General features: G+C 44.5%; 1 protein-coding gene across 3 annotated transcripts in view; it reads right to left on the bottom strand.

The window, feature by feature from the left end:
• sh2d4a (SH2 domain containing 4A) overlaps nt 1-27,584 on the bottom strand; it is a 40,928-nt gene that overhangs the window by 2,103 nt on the left and 11,241 nt on the right. For all 3 annotated transcript variants that reach the window (XM_078534672.1, XM_078534813.1, XM_078534754.1), the window contains exons 3-8: nt 23,943-24,102; nt 21,383-21,539; nt 18,433-18,580; nt 10,277-10,478; nt 2,538-2,668; nt 1,799-2,019 (exon numbers count right to left, since the gene is read on the bottom strand). In XM_078534672.1, coding sequence (XP_078390798.1) covers nt 1,799-2,019; nt 2,538-2,668; nt 10,277-10,478; nt 18,433-18,580; nt 21,383-21,539; nt 23,943-24,102 — 1,019 coding nt within the window. The remainder of the gene's footprint in view (nt 1-1,798; nt 2,020-2,537; nt 2,669-10,276; nt 10,479-18,432; nt 18,581-21,382; nt 21,540-23,942; nt 24,103-27,584) is intronic.

Genomic DNA, 27,584 nt, shown 5'->3' with positions numbered 1-27,584 from the left:
GACCACTTGATTCTGTGCAGGAGGTGGTGAACTTGAGCCCCTAGGTCACCAGCCATTTCCATTCACTATTCATACACCCAAACAAAATGGTTTCCATCACTGGGAGGAAGAAGGAAAGAAGAAAATCTTCTAGCAGTTGTTGATTTACCCGAGATGTTAAAAAAAAAAGGGGGGGAAAATAGGGGAACGGATAACCACTTGGGGCTTGAGTTGATTGGGAAAGCAAACCATGTGGCAGAGGATAAGCAAGGGTTAAACACAGGGAGATGTTGAAAAGAGCCCAAGCCTGGGGTGGGTGGCAGAAGAAAATGTCACCCGAGTGGGGCCATTTAAAAAACAGGAGGCGATAGTGAAGGGAAGAGCGTCTGCAACAGGACCTGGGGAGGACCAGCTGTGGGGAAGGAACTGCAGGCGACAACCAACCAGTACATTTCTAATGTCCTCTGCTGTCAACAGGCTCTACACGGGAGGGGATAATGAGCAGAGGTGGTGATAAGATTACACTCCCTGGGTAAGTGTCGAATATTACATTTTCTCCTCTAACTCACCACATTGTAAAACGATCCCCAGGAGAGAGCTTGAAGTGGTATCTCAGTTACCAGCTGGGATTTCACTTGGCTTTACTTTTCATGGTGACTATTAGATTAGCGAGTCTGCTAATCTATGGCAGATGGGTTTCACCCTACTTCACAGGGGCCGGTTGACCTTTGCAAATGCCATTAAAATTTCAACCCAAATACTGACAGACCATTTCTAGAAAAAACCTTTTAATTCTGTGACTGACCTAGGTTGCAAAGTATAGGAATATTTTCTGAAAGGCAGCTTGGATCAAACGCTAAACTAGAGTCAGGATAATTTTAATCACAATTTGACCAGCTACGAATCCTTTGCGATGAGGTAGTTCCCCAGTTATTCCATGGGCAAAGTCTTGTTTGAGCCATGTGTGATTGAAAGTTTACACAGTTTCACTGACGTTAGGGATTTTCAAAGCTTGGTCAGAGGGCGACTGAAGGGTGAGTGGGTGGGTGGTGGGGGGGGGGGTCACTGACACCAGGTTCAACCTGGATGTAATTCTCTGAAAAATTACAGAGGGAAGCTTGTGCATTCCATAGAGCAAAAGGCACAGGAATAGCACAGGGACTTCAATACAGTTGTGAATCTTGCATTTCCAATGATGCTGATCCAACTAAAACTGAACTCTCTTGGTTTTCGCCTCCCCCATCACCCCCACCCACCCCCCCCAAAAAAACTCTCCCCTTTTTCAGGGGTACAGCTCTCCCTTTAAATCGGAAGCCTCCATCATGGCTCTGCAGAGTCGTCACTAGATTGCTCAAACAATGAGTCGTTCAGTACTGACCGCTCGCCTTGCATGTTGAAACAAGGACCAACCACAAAAAAAAATGGATGCAATCTCCTGCCAATAACTAGGGTGGGGCAGAACAGCAAAATGTCAAGAGCCTAGTTGAGTGACAGCAGGCTGCTGATCCATTTAGGGGCCATCTTATAGGAATCCAAACATCCTTCCTTCAACTAACACTCACATGCACACACTGCCAGCGAGGTCCACTGGAAAGCAATCAGGAGCACAATCCCATGTCGAGCTTCTCTCCTCCCAACCTTTTGCCAGCTGGGCTGACCTGCCTCACTCGGAGTAGACCGGACACCAAAAGGCAGAGCCTTCCCTCACCTGATGCAGGTTATATTGACCCACTGAGCCAGAAAAGGAGGAACTGACCCAGCTACTCAAGGATCCCTTGAGCAATTGAGAGAGAATAGAGGGGAGCCCCTTGTCATTTACCTTGTGATACGCCACCAGGTCCACTAGCGTCGCATGCTGTAACTGGTCTACACCGAAGAAGGTGTACGAGTCCTTCGAGGAGTCAATCAAGAAGTGTTTAAACCCGTCACTGCTTCGGTAAGACAAGCAATAACCAATTATCCGCTCACTGATGCGGATTAGAAATGCCCCCGCCTCTTTCTTGCTCAGAAGCTCCTCTGTCTCTTGCCTGGTTATAACACCTAAAGATAAATCCCAGCTGTCAGTGAAAATAAACCAGCAATATCTCAGATAGCTTACAGTTAAGCGATTCACACTGTACACAGTGAAGTGAGCTGCTGGGCCAGAGGCTGGCGGCTCTGTAGTTCTGGAAACGACACTGGGAGCAGTGGCCAGTGTCAGTACTACACTCGGGCCTACCACGAGGATCACCAACAGATGGAGGCGAGTGTGGGCAGGATGTGGGTTGCCACAGAGGGCCCACTGCTCACCCACTTCCCAATGTCAGGTCCCTCAATTGGGCACAGAGCACCTGGGATCTAGTGCCAAACCTCGACATGCCCGCAGCTGTTCCACCGCAGGGTGGGGTGACACATGGAGGGACGATGAGAGAGAAAGGGGAGAAAAGGAGGGACACTAGGGGCCGGGGAAGGGAAGGAAGGGAAACACACACACACACACACACACACACACACACAGACAAAAAATAACAAGTAACGAAGGCTGCAGTTAGAAAAGTAACAAGAATTCATTGGCTTACCATGAAACCAGGGAGCTATGACATCACAGTCTTTTTCATAACCTGCTCGGAGTGGGACCTGCTGCTCTCTGAACCATTTGATGATTCTCTCATGGTCATTGCTGCTCAATTTCTGGGTTTGTACATCTTTTCTAGAGCAGTAATAGATAAATATACACTATTAATTAGATCACAAGCAAGGACATCCTCCTCTCTTTCACTGTGGCTACACTTCAGAAGTAATTCATTGGCTGTAAAGCACTTTGAACATCTTGAGGCCTTGAACGGTGCTTCACAAATGCATGTCTTTCTTCCTTTCATTGTTTGATTTGAATGTTTGATGTCTTTGAGTGACATTTTGACTCAGTGCTTTTCTGATTTCCAAGACTGTATTCAATGTACAACACAAACAGGCCATTCAGCCCAACTGGTCCATGCTGGTTTTCTCTCCATTTACAACAGGCCATTTTCATTCATCGTTTACAGAGTTAGCAAGGCTTCAGTTAGCAGTTTTGGAAATGCAGCACAGAGTCGTCGATGATATCCTACTACAGAAACCTTGGTCAATCCATCACTCTGAACCGTCACAATGGAAATGAAATATACTGCTGGCAATCCTCTTTCTCGTCACTTCTGCAGCTTGCCCCCTTCTACCTCCACATGCTGCTGCTCGGGTCGAGTTAGCAGGAATGGCAAAGTTGGGACAAGAATTCTAGCCACTCTGTATTGGCTACTAAGAATGACTTCTGGGAAGTTTTCTTCCTAAACGATGGGGCACGTGGAAATAAAATTGATACCCAACAAATACAAACTGGGCAAAACATGGCTCCAATGTGGCAAATGGAGGGGAGAATCCAAAGGTACCGCCCCTGTGAATAATTTTTTAAATCTTGCAGGAGATGTGGGTATAGCTGGCTAGGCCAGCATTTATTGCCCATCCCCAATTGCCCTTGAGAAGGCAGTGGCGAGCAACCTTCTCGAACAGCTGCAGTCCATGTGGTGTAAGTACACCCACAGTGCTGTTAGGGAGGGAGTTCCAGGATTTTGATCCAGTGACAGTGAAGGGACAGCAATATAGTCCCTGGTGGGTTCTCCGATAGGTGATACCAGGCTGGTACAAGAAATTTAACAATGCAACCATAATTGTCATCACACAATGTAACTCCTTTTAAAAGTCATTTCACAAATATTATTGGCACCTTAAAAAGTGGCTTAATTTATATTTAAATGCAACTGTCAGTTTGCTTTAACTTGGAACAGATTTTAAAAATAAAAAGAAGCTTCAATACATTCAGACATTTTCCATGACACTCTGATAAAGGAAGAGCACAACAAACAGAACTGTGGTTTCATTCCAGTAGAAATCTCATTGTTCCTTTGCAATTGATAGGAGGAAATCATGGAGGGGTATCCCATACATTCAATGTCAAGCATACGATATCAAAGCTCAAGCCATCACTTAACAGAAACAAAAACGTAAAAGTTGTCATGAACAAATTTGGGTGAAAGGGTCCCAAGTCACATATTTCACTGAAGTGCAGGACAACCGTTCACACAGGTTTACTATGAAGCTGTCAATTGTGTTCCTCCTTAGCATTGACCAGATTATTTAACGCAATCTCAGGCAGGAGGTCATGGAATCCCTGCCCAAGAACCAATGAAGAACTCAAACAGTCAGATTTCCCCCATCCCTCCAACCCGCCTGCCAATTTTGGATGGGAATTTCAGCAACTCCCAGTCCACTTCCCCCTGTGGTTTGCTCAGCCCTCCGCTTGAAGCTTCATTCCAGTAGCAAAATACAAGTTTTATACAAGCATACAACTATTATAAAACCCACAGAACTTATACACCAGCTTGGATGAACAACACTCCTCCCGCCCCATTCCTCCAAAAATAAAAATTGGAGACAGTTTGCGATATGTACGAATATGGGGTAAAACATGCACTGAAGACCTCCAAACATGAGAAGTCTGTCAGACAATATGGGGCTTTGATACCTGGTGGGCAGAGGAAGAGAGAAACCAAGGCAGTAAGAGAAAGATTAGACGCAGAGTCTCGGATGCTCAGAGGCCCGATTCAATGCACTGTGTTGTTCCTGGAGGGGAGGAATTTTATGTAGCCAAGTTCATGAGTGAGTTTGCCATGTGACTTAAATTTTACCTTTGAAGTTTAGGAAGGAGGGGAAATCATAGCAACTGCATCTGGGAGCTTTTATTTTGCTGGAACATGTTAGGGTAATAAGAGCAGAATTGGAAAATAATCAATTAGGAGGGAAATACCAATTTAAAAAAAAATCCTCCCCAACAAATGGCATTGAGCCCTGGCTTCAGGGCCTTTAGTCACAAGGCACAAACCTATGATACTGGATGTGCAATTGATGGTTATGAATGAATAGGGAACTTTGCTTCACTTCTAAACTCTGGTCTTTATTTCCCTACAATCCCCAAATTAAAAATTCCCACAAATATTCTTCTGAATCTGCCCAATGAACAGGACTATGGCAAACCTGCTTGGCCATTCAAGCATTTCAGTACAGCTACTTGCTTTGTATGTTCTGCTGTTTATCTTACTGGTCCCTGACACACATCTGCGCTGTGGGGATTATTCATCAGCTTTTCAAACGTATCTAAAAATGCACTGCATTCCTTCCCACTGAGTGCACAGCTGGTTATCTTTACCCAGTGAGCAAACAACCCCACGGCTGGAGTACAAACTTCCAGCGTGTGGACTTGCCAGTCTGTCCCAAGTGCAAAAACAGAACTCAGGCTTTACGTGGGCGCAAGACCTTCAAGGCTGCTCACAACAGATTAAGCTTTGTTTGGAAATGCGGTGGTGACGTGCAACAGTAAACAGAGCCGAAGCACTTCAGCACCAGGAACATGTGACTAATATGGATGGGTATGTTTGCATGTGCACACACACAGGCAACCTAAAGACACTTTGCGGCAGTTCCTAATTATCCAACCTGGGGGACATTAGTACGGATCTGGGAGCAGGTCTCCCACCCTGAGGTAAAACAAAGGGGAAAAAGTGTTAGGGGGCAGAAGTCTCTCCATTGGAGGGAAATGTTAATCTAATTTGCTGAGTAGGAACCCACCCAAAGCCCAATTTACTTTCTCATGCCCCCAATGTGGAGTCAATAGAGGGTCTGTGTGCCTCTTCTCCACCCCCAACTCCCCAGCCCTCAAAGTTCTCCTTTCATGCAGGAATTTTAAGACTAGATTAGGCCTAGTTATGTATAGACAGAACATAGAGCATTCAGGCATAACTTTAAACTCTCATCCTTGAGTTCAAATCGTTTCTTGGCTTCACCCCATCCTCACTCTAATCTCCTACCGCTTTGCAGCATTCTGTGCTCCTCTCATTCTGATCTTTTGGGACTACCCAGTTTTAATCCAGTGTATGTTCCAGCATATTATCACTGCATTATTAATCAAGAGACCCAGGGTAATGCTCTGGAGACCCAGGTTCAAATCCCACCACAGCAGATGGTGGAATTTGAATTCAATAAAAAATCTGGAATTAAATTTAACGACGAGCATGAAACCATTGTCGATTGTCGTAAAAACACATCTGGTTCATTAATGTCTTTTAGGGAAGGAAATCTGCCATCTTTACCTGGTCTGGCCTACATGTGACTCCAGACCCACAGCAATGTGGTTGATTCTTAAATGCCCTCTGAAATGGCCTAGCAAGCCACTCAGTTGTATCAAACCGCTACAAAGTCCATGAGGAATGAAACCGGACGGACGACTCAGCATTGACTTAGGCACCAGAAACGACAATGGCAAACTCAGCCCTGTAGACTCTGCAAAGTCCTCCTCACTAACATCTGGAGACTTGTGCCAAAATTGGAAGAGCTATCTCACAGACTAGTCACGCAACGGCCTGACACAGTCATCCTCACTGAATCATACCTTACAGATAATGTCCCAGACGCCACCATCACCATCCCTGGGTACATCCTGTCCCAACGGCAGGACAGATCCAACAGAGGCAGCGGCACAGGGGTATATAGTCGGGAGGGAGTTGCCCTAAGAATCCTCAACATCGACTCCGGGCCCAATGAATGTACCCTAGGTGGGAGACTTCAATGTCCATCACCAAGAGTGGCTCGGTAGCATAACTCCTAAAGGGCATAGCTGCTAGACTGGGTCTGCAGCAGCTGGTGAGGGAACAAACAAAATGGAAAAAACATAATTGACCTCATCCTCACCAACCTGCCTGCCACAGATGTATCTGCCCATAATAGTAGCAGAAGGAGTGACCACCACACAGTCCTTGTGGAGATGACATCCCATCTTCACGTTGAGGATACCCTCCATCATGTTGTGTGACACTACCACCATGCTAATGGGATAGATTTCGAACAGGTCTAGCAACTCAAAACTGGGCATCCACAAGGAGCTGTGGGCCATCAGCAGCAGAACAGTACTCAACCACAAAGATCATGGCCCAGCATATTCCCCACTCCACCATTACTAATCAAGCTGGAGATCAACCCTGGTTCAAAGAAGAGTGCAGGAGGGCATGCCAGGAGCAGCACCAGGCACACCTAAAAATGAGGTATCAACCTGGTGAAGCTACAACACAGGACTACTTACGTGCCAAACAGCAAGTGATAGACAGCTGAGGTGATCCCACAACCAATGGATCAGATCTAAATTGTGCAGTCGTGCCACATCCAGTTGTGAATGGTGGTGGGCAATTAAACAATTCACTGGAGAAGGCTCCACAAACATCCCCATCCCCAATGATGGAGGAGCCCAGCAAATCAGTGCAAAAGACAAGGCTGAAGTGTTTGCAACAATGTTCATCTATAAGTGCCGAGTGGATGATCCATCTTGGCCTCCTTCGGAGAACTCCAGCATCACAGATGCCAGTCTTCAGCCAATTCGATTCACTCCACGTGATATCAATAAATGGCTGAAGGCACTGGGTACCGCAAAGGCTATGGGCCGCGACAAAATTCCAGCAATAGTACTGAAGACTTGTACTCTAGAACTTGCCGCACCCCTAGCCAAGCTGTTCTTGTACAGCTACAACACAGGGATCTATACGGCAAGTTGGAAAGTTGCCCAGGTATATCCTGTACACAAAATGCAGAACAAATCCAACCCGGCCAATTAACACCCCATCAGTATACGCTCGATAATCAGTAAAGTGATAGAAGGGATCATCAGCAGTGCTATCAAGCGGTACTTACTCAGCAATAACCTGCTCACTGATGCTCAGTTTGGGTTCTGGCAGGATCACTCAGCTCCTGACCTCATTACAGACTTGGTTCAAACATGGACAAAAGAGCTGAACTCCCGAGGTGAGGTGAGAGTGACTGCCCTTGACATCAAGGCCGCGTTTGACCGAGTGTGGCATCAAGCAGACCTAGCAAAACTGGAGTCAGTGGGAATCAGGGAAAACCCTCTGCTGGTTGGAGTCATACCTAGCACAAAGGAAGATGGTTGTGGTTGTTGGAGGTCAACCATCTCAATTCCAGGACATCACTGCAGAGTTCCTCAGGGTAGCGTCCTCAGCCCAACCATCTTCAGCTTCTTCAATGACCTTCCTTCCATCATAAGGTCAGAAGTGGGGATGTTCACAGATGATTGCACAATGTTCAGTACCATCCACAACTCCTCAGATACTGAAGCAGTCCATGTCCAAATGCAGCAAGACCTGGGCAACATCCAGGCTTGGGCCGACAAGTGGCAAGTAACATTCACGCCACACAAGTGCCAGGCAATGACCATATCCAACAAGAGAGAATCTAACAATTGCCCCCTGACATTCAATGGCATTACCATTGCTGAATCCCCCCATTATCAACATGTTGGGGGTTACCTTTGACCAGAAACTGAGCTGGACTGGACATATAAATACTGTGGCTACAAGAGCAGGTCAGAGGCTGGGAATTCAATGCAGAGTAACTCACCTCCTGACTCCCCAAAGCCTGTCCACCATCTACAAGGCACAAGTCAGGAGTGTGATGGGATACTGTCCACTTGCCTGGATGAGTGCAGCTCCAACAACATTGAAGAAGCTCAACACTATCCAGGAAAAAGCAGTCCACTTGATTGGCACCACATCCACAAACATTCACCCCCTCCACAGTAGCAGCAGTGTGTACCATCTACAAGATGCACTGCAGGAATTTACCAAGGCTCCTTAGACAGTGCCTTCCAAGCCCATGACCACAACCATCTAGAAGGACAAGGGCGGCAGATGCATGGGAACACCACCACCTGGAAGTTCCCCTCCAAGCCACACACCATCCTGACTTGGAAATATATCGCCGTTCCTTCACTGTCGCTAGGTCAAAGTCCTGGAACTCCCTCCCTAACAGCACTGTGGGTGTACTTACACCACATGGACTGCAGCAGTTCAAGGTGGCAGCTCACCACCACCTTCTCAAGGGCTACTAGGGATGGGCAATAAATGCTGGCTTGGCCAGTGAAGCCTGCATGTCATGAATGAAAGCAAAAAGAAAGTTTTAATCGCTCCATCATTGGCAGACGTGCCTTTGGGTACCTGGGCCCCAAGGTCTGGAATTTTCTCCCTAAAGCCTGCATCTTTCTTTCTCCTTTATGACACTCCTTAAAACTTATTTCTTAGACCAAACTTTTGGTCATCTGTCCTAGTCGGCCAAATTTTCCAGCGTCCGGATTGTTGGAGGCCAGATGCACGACTGAAAATGCCTGTAAGGACGCTGTGGAAGTCCTGGCAGGCGGAGCTATGTGGAAATTGCCCAGGAACTTCCAGTTTCTGATGGGAAAATCCCCTGTTCCCTGGGACCCTCAGCGAATGTCTCTGACTGTGAGCTAGAGTCGGAGACTGGGGACAGTCCCGATGTACTTACCTGGGTAACTACACCCAGGAAAAAAGTTAGACAGATTAAAACCGAGTCTAACACCTGGGTAACTACACAACCGAACCTCGCCCCCCCAACCCGATTACCCGGTGTACCACCTCACCCACCCCAGCCCCCACTCGCTAACATTCAGACTAGGCTTTTAAACTCATCACACTGCAGCTAGTGCCGTAAAAAAGGGATGTGGCCCATCTTTCCCCAACTCTACTCTGACAGAGTTCCCCAAGAGTCGCTACGCTGCTAATTTCTGTGAAAGTTAGGTTTGGAAGGTCCAGGAAGAAAGACTCTACGTCGAGTCGGGGTACTTGGAATGCAGCGGCAATCCAACGACTATCTCAGCCTCTGCTCAGAAGATCTGGGCAAGAGTCTTCCTGCTTGGCTCAGTGCCAAACCTTGTTTGATGACAGTCCTGCGAAGAGGGTTGGGACATTTTACTACTTTAAAAAAAGGCACAATACGAATGCAAATTTTTGTTGACTCCAGAGAACTCATGATTAAGAACGGTTCACTGTTAACACTGCCAGATGCTGCAGTCACCCTGCCAAGAGGAAGTGCTAACCACTAAACCTTGATATGCTCATGTTGGACATTAACAAAAAAGCTCCTCAGTGTCGAGAATGTTTTAAAAACACTCGGAGAAAAAAAAAAATTATTTGACCAACAGACAAGCTCCTGTTTTTATTTTTTCTAAATCAAGTTTGAATCAGTGAACCTACTACTCACTCACTTCTCAAACACTAAATATTGCCAGTTTCGCAATAATTAAATGTCTTGCCAACTTGGTTGCTAACTACGCAGCTTGAGATGCGTGTAGCTACAAAAACCGTGTTTCAAAAGGATCATTGTTAATCAATATCCACTACAATCGAACCTTATGGCTTCATAAACTGCTCACCTCACATTGCAGTCCTTTCGATTAATTGCATATTTACGTTGGGCAACGGGAGGTTTCACAGGAGGCTGCGGACTTTGGAAACTCTGTGTCATTGCAGACACTTTTCCCCTCTCGATTGCCTTTAGAGAGTGGCGTTTATAGTCAGCCCGTGCCTGCTTAGCTATTGACCTCCGCCTTTCATCAGCTGCCTTGGATTTCCTTACTGCCAGAGAAAGTACATTAAAAACACCACATTATTAGGAAGGTTTGTGTAGTACTGTGAAGGTCAGTTGCCACAAGATTTCCCTCAGTCAGACACCATTATTTTCATTTCAACACCACAAACAAAAAAACTCTTTTCCACAATAGTCAAAAGAGAAAAAAAAACTTTGGTACATGCAAACTCATCAGATATGAAGAGTAAAGGTGTACCAAATCAAACCACGCGCAACTGGGAGAGGCGTTAAACCCCACACTGCAATCACGTTTTTTTTTAAAAAAAGGCTCGGTGTGTAATTTAACCCTCTCATCAGCCGCTCGTCACTTTTAAACTGGATTAAAGATTCCAGCACTCGCCTTCCAATACAAAAAAAAGAACCATCAAGGAAAATGAACTTTGCAGTGAGCTTACACAAGTCTTCTTTCCTCAACAATCTAGGTTCGATTCAAATCGAGAATGGGCAATTTTAGTTTTGGCTATTTCTAAAGGATGTTTTGAAAAGCACAATTGCTCATTCACTGACTGTGAACAGCCCTGCAGATACAGTTGGTTTGAAGTCTTAAACTCAACCCCATGATGGTCTGGTCTTGGCTTACGATAGATGTTTGAAAGGCAGCTTCTATAAAAAGAAAAACTTGCATCTATTGATGCCCTTGGCGTGTCCCAAAATGCTTTAAAGCTAATGAAAGTTGATAAAAGGAGTCAGTTTGTACTCGAGGACCCATGGACGGAAATGAGATAATGAGCAGAGTATAATCTGTTTTGGTGATGTTGGCTGAGGGATAAATATTGGCCAGGAGAAGGCCCTGTTCTTCTTTGAATAGTGCCACGAGACCTTTTCCATCCCCACAAGACCTCAGTTTTAAATGTCTCACATGAAGCACAGCGCCTCGGACAATGCAGCACTCCATCAGTGCTGCAATGAAGTGCTAGCCTAGACAATGCGCTCAATTCTTTGGGATGGGGGTTGAACCCAGGACCGATTGGCCCAGGGGGAAGAGCACCAACAATCAAGCCAAGCGAGCACTCCAGCGGGATTGTATATTGCCAAAAAAAGATGAGGTGCATGAGCGTCATGCATTTTCCTCGTGTGGTGTCTCTCAGAGCTCTAAGGCCATGGTGCAATTGCACATTGAACATAGTTGACAAAAAGAGCGATTGTGCTATTAGATTCAGGGCTGGTCTGCTAATTAGTAACCACGGCAACATCAAAAGTTGGTAACAGAGTGACTTTCACATAACTTCAAAGTTTTGCTTCTACTAATTTGATTAGCTTCCCATAATTTAGAATGCAGCAAGGGCATTTTAGATAAAATAAAAAAAAAACAGCAAGTGTTGGAAAAATTCAGCAGTTTTGGCGGCATCTGTGGAGAGAGAATCAGAGTTAACGTTCCGAGTCTGTATGACGCGAAAGAAGATTCATATTGGGCTCCAAACGGTAACTCTGTTTCTTGCTCCACAGATGCTGCCAGATCTGCTGAGTTTTTCCAGTACTTGGTCTCTATTTCAGATTTCCAGCATCCGCAGTATTTTGCTTTCATTTTAAGGGCGTTTTATATTCTGGGCTGAATCCTCAAGAAAATGTTTTAAATGACATGTCCCACTTTGCTTCGGGGCATTTAAAAGTTCGCTACGGGTATCTAGGGTATCTTCCAATTTTATGGGTCAACAAATCCCAGGTTTAGTGGTTGCCTGCCTCCAAACACTTATGCATAACTTGTGGTTGGCCACACCAACAATCACGGCCTTTGAATAAAGGGCAAGGTTTCACGAGCTTTAGTAAAATTAACCCTTTTAATTAAGCTTTGAAACCAAGAGAACTTCTGTTCCTGCTCCAAAATTGGATAGCAGAGGAGGAAAAGCCACTTCCTGGCTGCTGTATTTTCCCACGTTATAAATTATCTATATGTAAAAAAAAACCTTCATTGGCTGTAAATAGACATCCTGAGGCCATGAAAGGTGCTACATAAAGGCAAGTCCTTTCCAAATAAATAATAACAATTGTCACCAATTAACGATTGGACACGTGTGACTGCTATAGTCCATTTAAAAAAAGCAGGGTGAGCAACCATCTCAGATTTTCCAGGACTGCCTTTAATTTGGCCTTTTGCCCCCGAGTCCTGGGTCAAGCCTTCCTGGGATGTGTTTTATCTCGGATTTCTTCTTCCACTGGAGACTTTATTTCTGCGCTTGTGTCGGGTCTGAAGCGTATGTAGTTGGAGTTCGGGAATGTCCTGTGGGAGGGTGTAGGGCGGGGTTACAAGCAGGAAGAATCAGAATTGATAAGCGTGGCTGTGGCCCTTCCTCACTCCCTCTCCTCCCCACCCCACCCCCACCACTCAAGTACTCGCCAGCATTGTACACTGTGCTCTCCCCCCAGCGGGCCACTCTCATAGGCTCTTTTCTCCCCTCCGAACCCACTCCCCCCAGCCTCCCACGTCAAAGTGTCCCATAGTTTATTCTACAAGAGTTGGTCACCCTGAAAAATAACATCTAGAAGACATGACAGAGATGCAACAGTAAAAGAAAATGTGCCAACCAAATAGAAAAATTACATCATCTTAAATTATTAAAAAAGCTTCAGGGTGAGAGTAGAGGGGAACAAACTTTATTATTGTTATTGTTGTTGGCATATCTGGGACGAAGAGGACATCCCACAGAACCTCAAGAACTTCGCTACCATCCTCCAGAAGGGGGACAAATCTGATTGTGAAAACTACAGGGGGATTTCCCTCCTGTCCATCGCGGGTAAGGTCCTGGCCCACATCCTCCTGAACTGCCTTCATCCGGTCACTGAGGAGATCCTACCGGAATCCCAACGTGGCTTCCCACCATCCCGGGATACTGTGGACATGGTCTTTGTGGCTAGACCGATCCAGGAAAAACGTCCAGTGCAAAATCAAGAATTGTTCCTCGCCTTCAACGACCTGACCAAGGCGTTTGATTCTTTAAATCGTGAAGCTGTATGGATCGTCCTCCAAAGTTATGGTTGCCAGTTGAAGTTTGTCACCATCCTGAGACTCCTGTGTGACAACATGGCCGCCTCCGTCCTGAGCGGAGGATCTGAAACTGACACTTTTCACATCCGGACCGGGGTCAAACAAGGTTGTGAGATCGGCCCTACCTTGTTCACCATTTACCTGACCGTCATCGTCCACCTCACCCAAGATGACCTTCCACCTGGTGTCAGCATTCAGTATTGTCTGGACAGGAAGCTCTTCAACATTGGTCACTTCTGGGCAAAAACAAAACTTACCATCATGGACATTCACGATCTTGTTTGCGGATGACTGCTGCGTGATGGCTCACTCTGTACAGGATGTGCAAAGGACGCTTGACCTCTTCAACACCTCGTATAAGAGGCTTGGCCTGCCCTTAAACATCGCCAAGACAAAGATCCTTCACCAACCTTCCCCGGGCCAGTCGAGTAACCCTGCACCATCCACGTGGATGAGGTGGCTCTAGAGTATGTGCAGCAGTTCCCTTATCTCAGCAGCCACCTCTCCCAAGGGACTACCATCGATGAAGAAGGCCAACACCAAGTCAACTGTGCCAGCGTTGTTTTCTCCAAGCTGTGCCAACGTGTCTTTGGCCACAGAGGCCTGAGGAAGTCAAAGGTTCTGGTTTTTAAGGCCATTGTGTTGACCCCCCTCTACTGCAGCGAGAGATGGACTGCCTGCCTATGCCACATTAAGATCCTTGAGAGCTTCCAAGCTTCCAGCAGCAGTGCTTGCGTCGAATCCTGGGGCTCAAATGGGAGGACCACCCGACTAACGCGAGCATCCTCCATGAAGCTGCATTGAAGCCCTGCTCCTGCAGAACCAACTCCGATGGGCCGGCCATTGCGTCCGGATGCCCGAAAACCACCTTTCTGTTGGCCAATGCTCAAAGGGTAGCCATAGGAAAAGGTATAAGGATACGCTCCAGGTTGCCCTAAAGCACGGAGGCATTAACACCACTGACTGGGAGAAGAATGCTGCCAATTGCTTGGCATGGCACCACCTGGTCCATCGAGGCACAAGCCACTCCGAGGCTCAGCGACTGGACAGCGAGGCAGAACAGCGACGACAGAGGAAGGAGAAGGAAGCCAACCCGGGGCTGCGATTTCCACTCCCCTGCGCAACAACATGCCCCCACTGCAGAAGAGCACGTGGATCCAGAGTTGGGCTCCTCAGTCATCTGAAGTCTCACCAAGCCTGATGGATGCCATCCTCGACTCAGAGGGGCCGCTGCCAACGACAGGTTTCAGCTTGAAAGCTGCTTGTGGTACCCAACTGTTATGTTTTCCTACAATACAACAGTGACTGAACTTCAAAAATAGTAGCTCACTGGCTTCAAAATGCTTTGGAACTTTCTAAGATTGTGTAAGGTGCTATATAAATACAAGTTATTTCTTGTGCAAACCTTCCAGATTCTAAACTAAACTGGTTGCATTTCCTTCAGCTGTAGGAAGTCTATTTAATCTTTCCCAATACTGTAATGGTATGTTTTTCCTCTATGACCTCATTCCCATTTAAATGAGGAACAATTTTTTAAATCTATGATAAGTTATATCACTACAAACAAAATCAACTTTTACAAAGTTTGACATCCTTAAAAGTCACAAAACTCAATATTGATAATCAAAGTTGAAATATTCTGAAAACCAAGCACTTTGCAGAGCCCTTCAAGGCATACACAGGATGTAAACACTTCTTTCCTTACACGCTGCATTGTTAACTTGAAGTCATTCAAAACTCTGCTGCCTGCATCTTAATTCACAGCAAATCTTGTTCTCCTATTCACTCCTGTGCTCACTGACCTACATTGGCTCCTGGGTAAGCAAAGTCGTGACTTTAAAATTCTCACCCTTGTTCTCAGGTCACCTCCATGGCCTCAACCCTTCCCATCTCTTATCGATTCCAGCCCCACAACCCTCAGATATCCGTGCTCCATTCTGGCCTTTTATGCATTTCCAATTATATTGCTCCACCACTAGTGACCATGCCTTCAGTTGCCTTGGCCCCAAGTTCTGGAATTCCCTCTCTACACCTCTCTACCTCGTTCTCCTCCTTTAACTCCTTAAGACCTACCTCTTTAACCAAGATTTTAGTCATCTGATCTAATATTGCCTTTTATGGCTTGGCATCATACTCCTGTTAAGCATCTTGGGATTTTTCATTATACTTTTCTACTGCCTTTAACCTAAGTTGTTGTTGTAGTAATATAAAAACAAACTCTAAAGTAGTTGATAGGATAGATCAGAATGCTGCCTGGCACAGAAATGATGATAATTACTGGGATTGCTCTCTTCTTCAGACTAGGTTCAAAAGCTGCATGCTTCTACAGTTGAAAGCGAGAATAAATCTACTGGGTGTCAGTAGCTTTGCCTCTGGTCAAAGTGATCCAATCACTGCCCTGTGATTTGTCGAGCTAGCTGTCAGGAATTTATCAGGCAGCATGTTGCCGTTTAATATGCTCAAGTTCCTTTGCGAGAAGGAGTTGACCAGGTACAAATTCCTGACAACCTCCCATCCCCACTCCAAGGGGATAAGTCTTTGGAGTCAAGGCTACTTTGATAATATTCAGTGCTAAATGAAAGAGGGAGAAGCTGTTTATGGACACAGGGGCTTCCTATCCAACACTACAAATCAATGGGCAAATTCAATGGATTTCTTTTAATCAGTAGCATGATACAAATCTAGCATTCTCCCTTCAATCAGCATGATTACTTTTCAGCATTCATGACCAGTGTTGGAGACTTTTAAATGTTTCACGCACTTAAATCACACGTGTCAAACACATCATGGGCATTGCTAGGAAGACCCATCACATGAGTGTGGGGTTTAGGTCCATTTACTGCCCATGAGCTCATCTGGTGAGAATGCAAAAGTATCACTTTAATTAGAACCATACCAAATCGATGTGTGTGTCAATGAACAAGGAAAACAAACCTCAGAATGGCATACTGATGGCAATATTACAACAGAAAATAAACTTAGGCAAAGCATTAGCTGCCAGGTAAATTGTAGCTTCACAGATCAAGGCGCTAACAGCTGAAATCAGGAAACACCAAACCTTTGACTCTACTTAACTCTGACCCAGAAATCAAAAATTTGCTTCTGCATCATGCATTGGTCTTAACCACCAGGGAACCACATTACTGCAAATCCTGGTCTACTTTCAGTGGCTGCATCAATACAGAGCCACACTGATACAAACCCTCAGATATTTTTGGTTATATATTCTTCAAAAGCCCCTTCTTTAAAATCCTCCTGCAGGGCAGGTTTTGAACCTTGAACTTCTCAGTTGAAGTTTAGCAGCACAAGCGAGTGTAACTCTAGAACCAGTTCTTGGGTAAATCCCAGCATTTTCATGACTGCTGCAAGGAGGCAAAATCTTGTGTGTGTGTGTGTATATAGTTGACAATAGACCACCACATCCATTGTATGTGGAGGAGGAATAGAAAGTCCTACTATGGTTACATGAGAAGCCAACACCACCCACATTAACTAGTGATGAAATTAACTGCATGACACAATGGAAAAATATCACCACCATTTCTAACCTCAGGTCAGGTAGAAGCTAGATGAGCTTTGGTCCTCTATGCAAAAAATAGATTACGTAGAAATAAATGTTGCACCCAGAAGGTTATTCCGATTACTCCTTTTCTAAATGAACCCAAGCCTAGCCAGCAAACTTCTGGGTCTCCTTTCTCTACACTGCAAACTTACAGCTCCTTCACAATTGAATGCTGCATTCAGCCGTAAATTTTCCTTCAACACTTATACTTCAGATTGTTATGAACCCACCCGGTTCACATTTTTCTAAAAAATTCATTTACGGGGTGTGGTTGCCACTGGTTAGGCCAGCATTTGTTGCCCGTCCCTAATTGCCCTTGAGCTGCCTTCTTGAACCGCTGCAGTCCATGTGGTGTAGGTGCACCCACAGTGCTGTTGGGATGGGGTTCCAAGATTTTGACCTGGTGACGGTGAAGGAACGGTGACGTATTTTCAAGTCAGGATTGTGCGTGGCTTGGTGGGAAACTTTCAGGTGGTGTGTTCCATGCACTCCAAATTCCTTTATTGTTGTTTGGTGACGCTGTCTCCTAATAGGATGACAGGTCAGTGGGTCACTAGTTTGCAATGCTCTGGGCTCAACCAATGGGAGACCTGCTTATTAAAAGAGCAGACAGACGGAGGCTTAGGGTTCCATCTCAGGACAGGAGGCCTTCACAGTCAATGGAGCAGCTGCAAATATTAGCTGCTGGATATCGACATGAATCAAGACCCAAACCCAGAGCCAATTAGAACCTGAAGACGAATCTCCAAGTTGATTACTTTCAAATCAACACATTTACATTAAGACTCGCAAATCCTCCAGCAACCAGACAGCCATACATGAGCAAGAATCTTAATTACTGACATGCAGTCCTTTCCTGCTGCTTTCAGAAAACGTGTGCTGATTTTATGTGCCTTGTGTGTCAAGGGAGCTCTCCCTGGAGTATAGGCCAATATTTATTCCTCAATCAACATCACAAAAACAGATTATCTGGTCATTATCATATTGCTGTTTGTGGGACATTGCGGTACACAAATCTGTTGCTGCGCTTCCTACATTATAACAGTGACTAACCTTCCAGAGTAGGTTATTAGCTGTAAAGCTGTCTAGGACAGCCTGAGGTTGCGACGGCACTATCCAAATACAAGTCTCTTTCCTCCTTTACCGTACCTGACCTTTTATCTAAGCCTTTTTATGCATTATCTGGTACCTCACAGGGCCCTGTTATGTATCATTTGTCACATCTTCCTGCCTTTACAATTTCAGAGATTGGGAGCCTCCTTATGACCTTGGTCGTGTCTTTGTTAAACGTACTGGAGAAAACAAAAAAAAAAATACATTGACCTGTGTTGTTGCACAATGGCAAGTTGGTTCATGACTCCTGAATGACTTGGTGTTGGGAGTAATTTGTACTCACAGCTCTCGCGCCATTCTGGATCTTCCTTTTCATTTCTTTGCACCATTTCCTGAGCTTCCTTCAAGTTAATGTACAACTGCTGGGTTCTCTCCTCTTCCAGGCGCTTGATTTCCTCCTCTTGTCTCCTGCGTTCTTCCTCCTCTTTTTGCTTTATAACAGGTAAATTTCATTACTTATTATAAACATTCATATTTAAAAATCAACTTTTTAAAGAGCAGGAAACAATTTGAATAAAATGTTTGTCAAAATTAAGATTCAGGAAAAAAAATGCTAGTTGTGCTAAGAAAAAGCGCATGCTAAAGTAGCAACAATACGGTACAGGCATCCTAATATCATATCAACCAAATAACCAAGAACAAGCAACAGGATACTAACAGCTTATGAGTGATGCTCATGACATTTAACACCAAGGTCCAATGACGACCTGTGTATCTGCTTCATATTCTCAGGGTTTCCAGATGTTCTCATTGACTCATGATTCAGTTATCCTCACATTAAAAAAAAACTAATTCTGGCAACTGACAGGGAACATTAACATTCCTTTATACTGCTCAAGAAACTGTATGCAGAATATAAAATGAAAGAGCAAAGTGCTGTACAGGAGAATTGAAACGAGGCGATTATATTGTCTAAAGAATTTGCTGATGTAATTTGATTGAAGGACTTCCACAAGTGTTGAGCTGTTGATTTGGAGGCCAATATTCAGGTGCTAGGTTTCAACTCAGATTTCCATTCAGAATTTGCGTCTTCATTAAGGGCATGAGTGAGGGCAAGATTTCAAAGCCACGTCACTTAAAAAATTAGCTTGGGCCATATTTGAAAAAGTAAAATAAAATTGAAAATAGAACCCTTCCCTGAATTAACAACAACAGGCCTCTTGCAAAGTCCTGAATGATACAACTCATATTTCTTCACCCTCACCCTTGCTACACCCTCCAACATGCTCATGCGCACATGCCCACAATCTTTGATGAAAGCAGTTGTTTGCTTGGTTCCCTAAGTAAACAGACTGAGGTCAATAATTACAGTTTTCACATTGGGAATAATGACGCATATTATGATGTATCTCAAACCTCCATACACGTGAATGCAGATTTCACACTGGAATTTAAACCTTGTTCATTTCTGGGCAAGCTTCCTGGTTTATTAAGAGGGAGGTGAATCAACTAAGAGGAAATAAATAGAACTGGTAGGGAGGTTACTTCACTGGCACGTACCAAGCATACTGAGGATTAAAAGGATTAAATATTTATCCCACTTCAACAAGCGAGTGTATGGTATCTATTGCGACAGCTGGTATTCTGATCACCATCTTGATTTCAGAGCCACATGTGGCATTTCATTCAGCTTTGATGCCTGCTATGCTGTTAATGGGATACTGGGGCAAAAGAGCCCTTGAGATTTTAGTCATTTTCTTGTGGCTTGGTTTTAAAAGAGTTAGGTATGGTGACAATCGAGGCCCATGGTCTGACAAAACAAAATGGTTCTTGGCTCTTATCTGGTGAAAGATTAGAGATTTGGTTGTGGGCAGAGAAGCAAAGATGCATTCTGAACAAATTTAGAGTAAGTAAAAGTAGCTTGCAATCTTATCAGACCAAGTCCCTAAAATAAAAATGAACCCAACCTAGCACTGAATTGCAATATACTATTAATCTGTTATGGTGGAATATGCAGCAAACATGCTTCACAGCAAACTTTATACAAAGAGGTCAAAATTCACATGAGAAGAAATAAGTGTAAGGTAGATAATTCAATCTTTATTTACTTATAGGCTTGAGTTAATAGATTGATGAGGGGGTAATTTAATGGAGCCAATGATGTAAAATAGCTCTCTAACTGGAGATAAAAGGGAGGGAAGTGACATCTGGTCTAACATTTCTGGGTGATTATTTTAGAATCAAGGCTGCAAACAGAGGTTATACAAATTACAAATCCATCAATAAAACTTGAAAAAAACTGGTAATCAAATTTTCCTCTTAAAATGTAAAAATGTTAACCCCTTTGTGATTCAAAATATTAACACATTCCATTTTCTGTATTAAATTATATTTTTTCAACACCTTTCTGAATATCCAGGTTATTGAAGATGGACCTAAGCCTGTTTTGTCCAAACAACAAACCCGATTTAGGAATGAAAACAGCTCTATTGAGAAATTTGTTTTGGCATATTAGTAAAAGTTATTGTTGTCATGGAGACCCTCAAATCAGGCCTCATCCCCTGTGCAGCTTCTGTAACAGGTCATAGGTTAAAACCAAACCACAGCTAGTCACCATCACCCTCCCTCCCGTAATATCCACAGCAGAGAACGGGAACCCAGCATTTGATGAACAGCAGGAACAGTTTAGCACAGCACTGGGGGACTGATAGGAGCATCGAAATTCCTTTGTGGAGCCTCTGACATGGCAACCTTGATCAGAACAAAGAGGCAGGAAGCACTTCTACTATTAAAGGCTTCCTGACCTCAAGTTAACCCTGAGGGTACTCCTGCTTGAAGGTGCAGAAGTGGATCAGAGACAACATCAGTTCCTAGGCTGGCTATTGTGTCTCCCTGGCACGAAACAGCCCCACTTTCTAGGCTTCCAATGTCACTTAGGCAAGTTACCCCTGCATGAATCAGCACATGTGGAGGAGAAATAGGGAAGCTAGATGGTGCAGGTCATATCCTTGTTATTCCAGAGAGCCGCCTTCTTGAACTGCTGCGGTCCATCTGCTGTAGGTACACCCACAATGCTGTTAGGAAGGGAGCTCCCAGATTTAGACCCAGCAACAATGAAGGAATAGCGATATTGCTCCCAGTCAGGGTGGTGCATGGCTTGGCCGGGAACTCGCAAGTGCTGGTGTTCCTGCACTCTTGTAGAATAATCACCGTGGAAGAGTGTGGGGGAGTTGGCAGGAGAAAATTGGACATGGGCAGGAAGAAAAGGAGGGAGGGAGGTGACTGCAGTTTACCTTAAGTTCCATCTGGATTCGTTCATCTTCGGCGGCTGCTTTTGAGGCCTGATCTGCTTCAGCTTTCTTCTCAAAATCTTTCTGTCTCTTGTTGCCCTTCTCCCCCATCTTCAGTGAGGTGGAGAATCTTCGGATCAGTTCCTTTTCTTTCACCTTCCTGTCAATCAAAGAGCTTATTTTAAAAAAAACATGTACACTGGAACCCTGCTGTGAAGGCACTTGAATGCTTCTTTAATCTGCAATAGCTCAGCAAGTACATCTAACGGGTAATTAAGCCACCTAGGATTGAGATATTCTACAATTCAAATCCAAGTCTATTACAGGGCAGCTTTCCAGAAGGTGCCAATACTGGTCTCAGTGCTAATGGTTTAGGCAGTGAAAAGATCAGCCAAATTCTTGCTGCTTGACCAGCCACCACTGCACGTGAACATCAAGCAAGTACATAAGAGGCTCAGCTGCATTACCTCCCCCCATAACTGAACACTCAAAGAACACAACACCCACCCCACGAGTGGGCACATGTTTGAAGGTTACAACACAACTCGGTTCAGATGGGCCCTGAAAACTTGCAGGAGGCCAATCTCTGCACAAGTACCAGGATACACCCGGTCACAGTCACCAATGACCCAATCGAAGTTCACAAGGTCAAGGAGTATGGCCAGGAGAAGTGAGCTTTCGATAATATGAAGCCCACCCAAAGACATCAGAAACAGCTGACAGTAGCTGGTCTCCTTGTGGAGGCAGGGATGGTACCTGGTTTCCTTCCTCCCTAAGAGCTGTATGTCCCTGTGCCCCCCTTACATAAAGGGAGACTTCAAGCCCACCCCTAATCCCCTTCACCACCATTCTCAAAAAAAACAACAATTCTGGATCCCTCATCTCTAAGGATCCAGTCTCAGAACCTGGCTTGGATACACTTCATCACTTCAGCCAGGTACTCCCTGCTATGCATTCAGTGACAATCAAATACTGAAGCCCAACTGAAGGTTAAGGAACAAGAACCCTCCACCAAAAGAATCTCCTCCCCTTAAAGGTGTCCTTGTAGGGACAGGTGGGGGCTGTACCAGCAAGTCTATCCCAGAAACATCAGCATAAGGCTGTTAACTGTGCCGCAGCACTGTCAGTGGCTGTTCTTGTAAGCACCTCTTAGTTTTATAATGGGCATCTACTGAAATAGCTGCAGATAAATCGGGGGCTATAATAATGTTGTATGGCCTCAGGTAAGCCTCTTAATGGGTTATTTCCTTTTGACACTCTGCTGTTCCAAGGGTTGTTACAGGACATTGATGACTAGGCATGTGACAACCAACCAGTTTTACAGGATAGATAGGGTGAGAGGAAGGAAAGAGAGAAAAAAAGTGACTTGACAGCCATCAGGACTTGAATCTTCTCAAAGTGAATGCCAGCCATGGCAAACACACTGAACCCAAAATTCTGTTTAGATTTCTCCCACTGTAACTTGGCAAACCCCTCCACCCCACCCCACCCCTTCCAGGGGAACAGCAGAGATCTGACTGTCCCTGATCTATTCTCCCTCCCCATTGCAAATATTCCGCACATCTTTGAAAAAAAGAGAAAAGATATACTTATTTATGCAGAACGAACTCAATTGAGCCCTTTCACTGCATCACTGGACCAGCTTCCTGGTAGCCAGTTCTGAATGACACTGAAATATTGTTTAGGTCAGAAGGAAGGCCGGAAGGAAGAGAGAGAGAGAGAAAAAGAGAGCGAGCGCAGAATGGAGAGGGGGATTTTTGTGAAGAATACGAAAATGCAAGATCCTTTCAAAATGCAAGATCATTTCTATTAATAAAAACATTTAACCACAGGAAAAATAAGTCAAAACAGGAAATGCAGAGCAAGTTACTCAGCATCTGAAATTGGGGAGAGGGGGGTGAGGTCAAACGGAAAAGAAAGTTGTTATCTTCTTCCTACCCCATTCCCCAAACGCAGCAGTTGGCAGATATGGAGGACTAGGCCACTACTAAATATATTCCCTTAAAACTAGATGATCTATAGATAACCATTTTAAAAGGCACAGTGGTCATGTCCCTTGACTAATAATCCAGAGGGCCAGGCTAATGCTGTGGGGACATGGGTTCAAATCCCACCATGGCAGCTGGTGGAATTTGAATACAGTTAATAAATTTGGAATATAAAGCTAGTCTCAGTAATGGTGACCATAAATGTATCATCAATTGTTGTAAAAACCCATCTGATTCACTAATGTCCTTTAGGGAAGGAAATCTGCCATCCTTACCTGGTCTGGCCTACATGTGACTTCAGACCAAAGCAATGTGGCTGACTCTTAACTGCCCCCTGAAATGACCTAGCAAGGGCAAATAGGGATGGCCTTGCCAGCAATGCCCATACCCCATGAAATAATAAAAGACATGGGAAGATTTTTGACACACAGTGGCCAGTCAACACTCTACTGTATTTTGTCTTTTGAGGACAGTTCAAAAAGGTCATTCTGGCACTGCAGGTTTGATTTTCGTATCCAGTCACTAGAGGCTATAAATAGGATCAATGCTAGAAGGAACAAAGGAATATTTCATACCTCAGTTCTCCTGCCTCTTTCTGAGCTTGTTGCCTTGCTCTCTCTGCAATTATTTCATCACAGATTTGGTCGTAGGGTTTGTCTCCTGAGCCTTCACCCATTACCCAGACCCACACGTCGTTATCTGCTGCCAGCAACCAATTCACTGATTTCCCATTCTCTGCACATGAAAAAAAAAGAGTTTGAAGGCCATTTTAAATATTTGCTAAAGGAAAGCAGAGATCCTTGCAGAATTGTGCATTGCAGTCTTTCATAGTACTGCTCCTCCAATACCACAACTGAGAGGTGAGTGTACCAATGCAGGATGTGCTGGGCGTACCAACGTTCCAGTACACAGCATGTGCCAATAGGTAGGGTGTGTCTGTGACAAAGTGTACCAACACACAGGGTTTAACTGGTCAGCTTAAAAAGTTAAGAGTTAACATGGGGATTAGGAAGGGGCGAGAGTAGGAATCTGAGGGAAGGTTGTGGGGGGGAAAAGAGGTGAAATGGGAAAGAACACACTTTCTCCGCCAGCCTGTAACCTTCAGCTTCTCCGCAACTCTAGTTACCACAGTGCCCCTTTCATTTTTCCTTTCAGTGGGGAGGTGTGACAAGGAAAGGACCCGAGGGGGACAGTAAGCTGCCTTTAATGATGGAGATTGTGTGCAAAATGTGATCTGCAGTCTATGGTGCCCACCTCTAACAATGTAACTCACCATCCTAAAAAAAAACTACCAAACAATGCTCTTGCTTGAGAATCGCTTCCACGAGTTTGTGTGTGTGTATATTTGGAGCAGTTAATGGCTGTCTCAAAACTTTCCATTAAAAAGGACAGTACTGTTTGCCATGAGTACACAATAAAGCTTTTATTCTCTATCTTAGAATTCCCTCAATGAGCAGCAGTGACATCATCTGATCTTCGATGAATTCACAATATAGATTTTGTAAAATCTTCCCATCATAAACAGATCTCAGTGAAAGAGGCATCTATATTGATGGCTCAAAATACCCAACTAAAAGGTTTCTTCCTGCAGAGTTCTATCTTCCCTGCCTATCGTGGGAGTTGCAAATTGTACTGGCGTATGAGCTCCAGAGTTTCCAACAGACCTATAACAGAGAGCTCGACTGGCTGTTCTTCCAGCGCCAACAAGCCCTCCAACTGCAAAAGATGTCACAGCAGAGATTGACTCAGTCCTCAAGATGTCACCCTCTTGCGAGGGCTAATGATTGGTTAACAGGAAGAGTCTCCATTCCATGTTAGCCATGGCTCAGTGGGGAGGCTCACTTGCCTTGGGAGTCAGAAGGCTCTGGGTTCAAGTCCCACTCCTGTAAGACTCAAGTACAAAATCAAGGCGATATTCCAGTGAAGGACTAAGGGAGTGGTGCACTGTCAGGGATGTCGTCTTTCAGATGAGATATTAAACAGAGGCCCTGCCTACCCTCTCAAATGGTCATAGCACTGTTTTGACGAAGAGCAGGGGAGGTTTGCTTGGTATCCACATAGAATTTTACAACCTATTTTGACCCAACTGGTCTATGCCCCACATCTCCCCATCTTCCTCCATCTCACCTTATCAACATATCCTTTTTCTCTCTCTCCCTCATTCTCTATCATGTTTCCCTTAAATGGATCAATGCTATTTGTCTCAGTGAGAGTTCCACATTTTCTCCAGTTGGTGTGGGCACAAACTTGCCATCTGCCTGGTGATTGCACCAGATAAAAATTGTACCCTGGTTCTTTCTCTGCAGATTGGCAGCTGATTCTAAACTCCTAGCTCCAACATAAAATCAGAATGATCAATTCTCTTGATAAAAGACTTGCTTGGCAGACTCGGAGCTCCTAAGTAATGGGGTTCTTTTCCTCCATCATCTTGCTTCCTCATGTGATTATGATCTCCAATACCCACATCCCAACTCTCCCTTTCCCATCCTTCATTTCTCCTTCAGTGTTACTTTTCAATCACTGGGTGGGGAGGCCTATAATAACCCATTCACTGAATTTCTTGGTGAAGAACATGGCTTGTTCCTGGAAGAGTGGCCAAAGATCTGGACCTCATCATTTGGGGGAAGCTCAATATTGAGCCCAACCCCACTGATGTGGGAACAGAGGAATAAGCGTAGACCATTCAGCCTCCGAAGCCTGCTTCACCACTCAGTTAGATCATGACAGGTAGGAACCTCCCAAATCCATTTTGCCACTCTAGCTTCATATTTCGTGATATCCTTAAATCGAACAAAAATCTATCAATCTTGGTCTTAAAAGCTCCAATTAGTACAGAATCCTTAACCTTTTGGCAGAGAGGACTCTTGATTTTTAGGAGTCAACATTAATCCCTCAACCGACATCACTAGAAATTGATTTTCTGGACATTACCGCTTTGTTATTTGTGGGATCTTGCTGTGCACAAATCGGTTGCTGTGTTTACTGGATTAAAACAGTGGCTACACCCCAAAAGTGCTTAATTGGCTGTAAAGCGCTTTGAGACCCAAGGTCATGAATGGCACCATAGAAATTCAAGTACTTTCTTTACTTTTATCCATCTGCTCTCTTCTCTGCCATCAAAATTTGAGGCCCTCCTCAGGTCAGTTAACTCAGCATTGATAATTCAAACCTAGTGTCAACGTGGTTCACCCACACATCAGGTGCTGGGCTGGCATATTTATCTATGGCAAATGAAAGCTTCACTTGTCCCCATTTGATCTTTTCACACTCTTCTGGGCAACTTCAGTCCAAGTGGAAAATTGCAGAGCACTGTAACACAAGTCACTACTTAACATCAGTTCCTAATTAAAATGCACACTTGGGTTAAGCAGCACTATGTAAAACATACACAAAAAATGATAGCTTTGGCAGGGAAGACAAACTCTCCCTTTCCAGATTCCTTCACATCAGGGGGAAGGGAGCTTGGAGTTTGCTCGTTGATAGTTATTTTGACAAGCCAGTACCAACACACCAACAACTCTACCCCTCAAGTCTGTGCTTTTTCTGTGGTTTAATTTTCTGAGGAAATTCTCAAGTATGTAAAACAAACGAAATTTCCAATCACTAAAACTTCAACCTGTTTACTTCCCTTCTGGACTCCAAAAGGGGTAATTTTGCAATTACTATATGTTGAAAGCTTTGCCTGAAACACCAGTCAAAATCAAATTTTGTCGTTGAACTAACTTTTTACCCCCCCCCCTCGTACTGCACTTAGAAAATCTAGTACAGGTCGGATGTAGAGGTTTACAGCCACAATTACTTAGCATTTTTTAAAATTACAAAACAATTAAAAATTATGGTACGGTAGTTGAAGACGACTGATTTGTAGCACTATGGGGAAAGAGCAAAGTGGGACCAATTGGGTAACTTTCAGGCAGGCAAGCTTGTATTCATATTCAAGCACTTGTATTTACTGCCAAAGAAGTACTTTGAATGTGGTCACTGTTGTAATGTAGGAAACACGGCAGCCAATTTGCACATAGCAAGCTCCCACATCACATTGCCGTTTAATGACCAGATAATCTGTTTTCGTGATGTTGATTGAGGGATAAATATTGACATGGGGATAACTCCCCCTGCTCTTCAAACTAGTCCCAAGGGATCTTTTACAGCCAACCAAGCAGACAGGTGGAGCCTCAGGATAACATCTCATCTGAACGAAGGGATCTCCAACAGTG

Source organism: Cetorhinus maximus, chromosome 1, assembly GCF_964194155.1.
Source record: "Cetorhinus maximus chromosome 1, sCetMax3.hap1.1, whole genome shotgun sequence".
NCBI lineage: Eukaryota > Metazoa > Chordata > Chondrichthyes > Lamniformes > Cetorhinidae > Cetorhinus > Cetorhinus maximus.
Note: the sequence above shows the minus strand (reverse complement) of the source record. Positions and strands in the feature narration are given on the sequence as shown.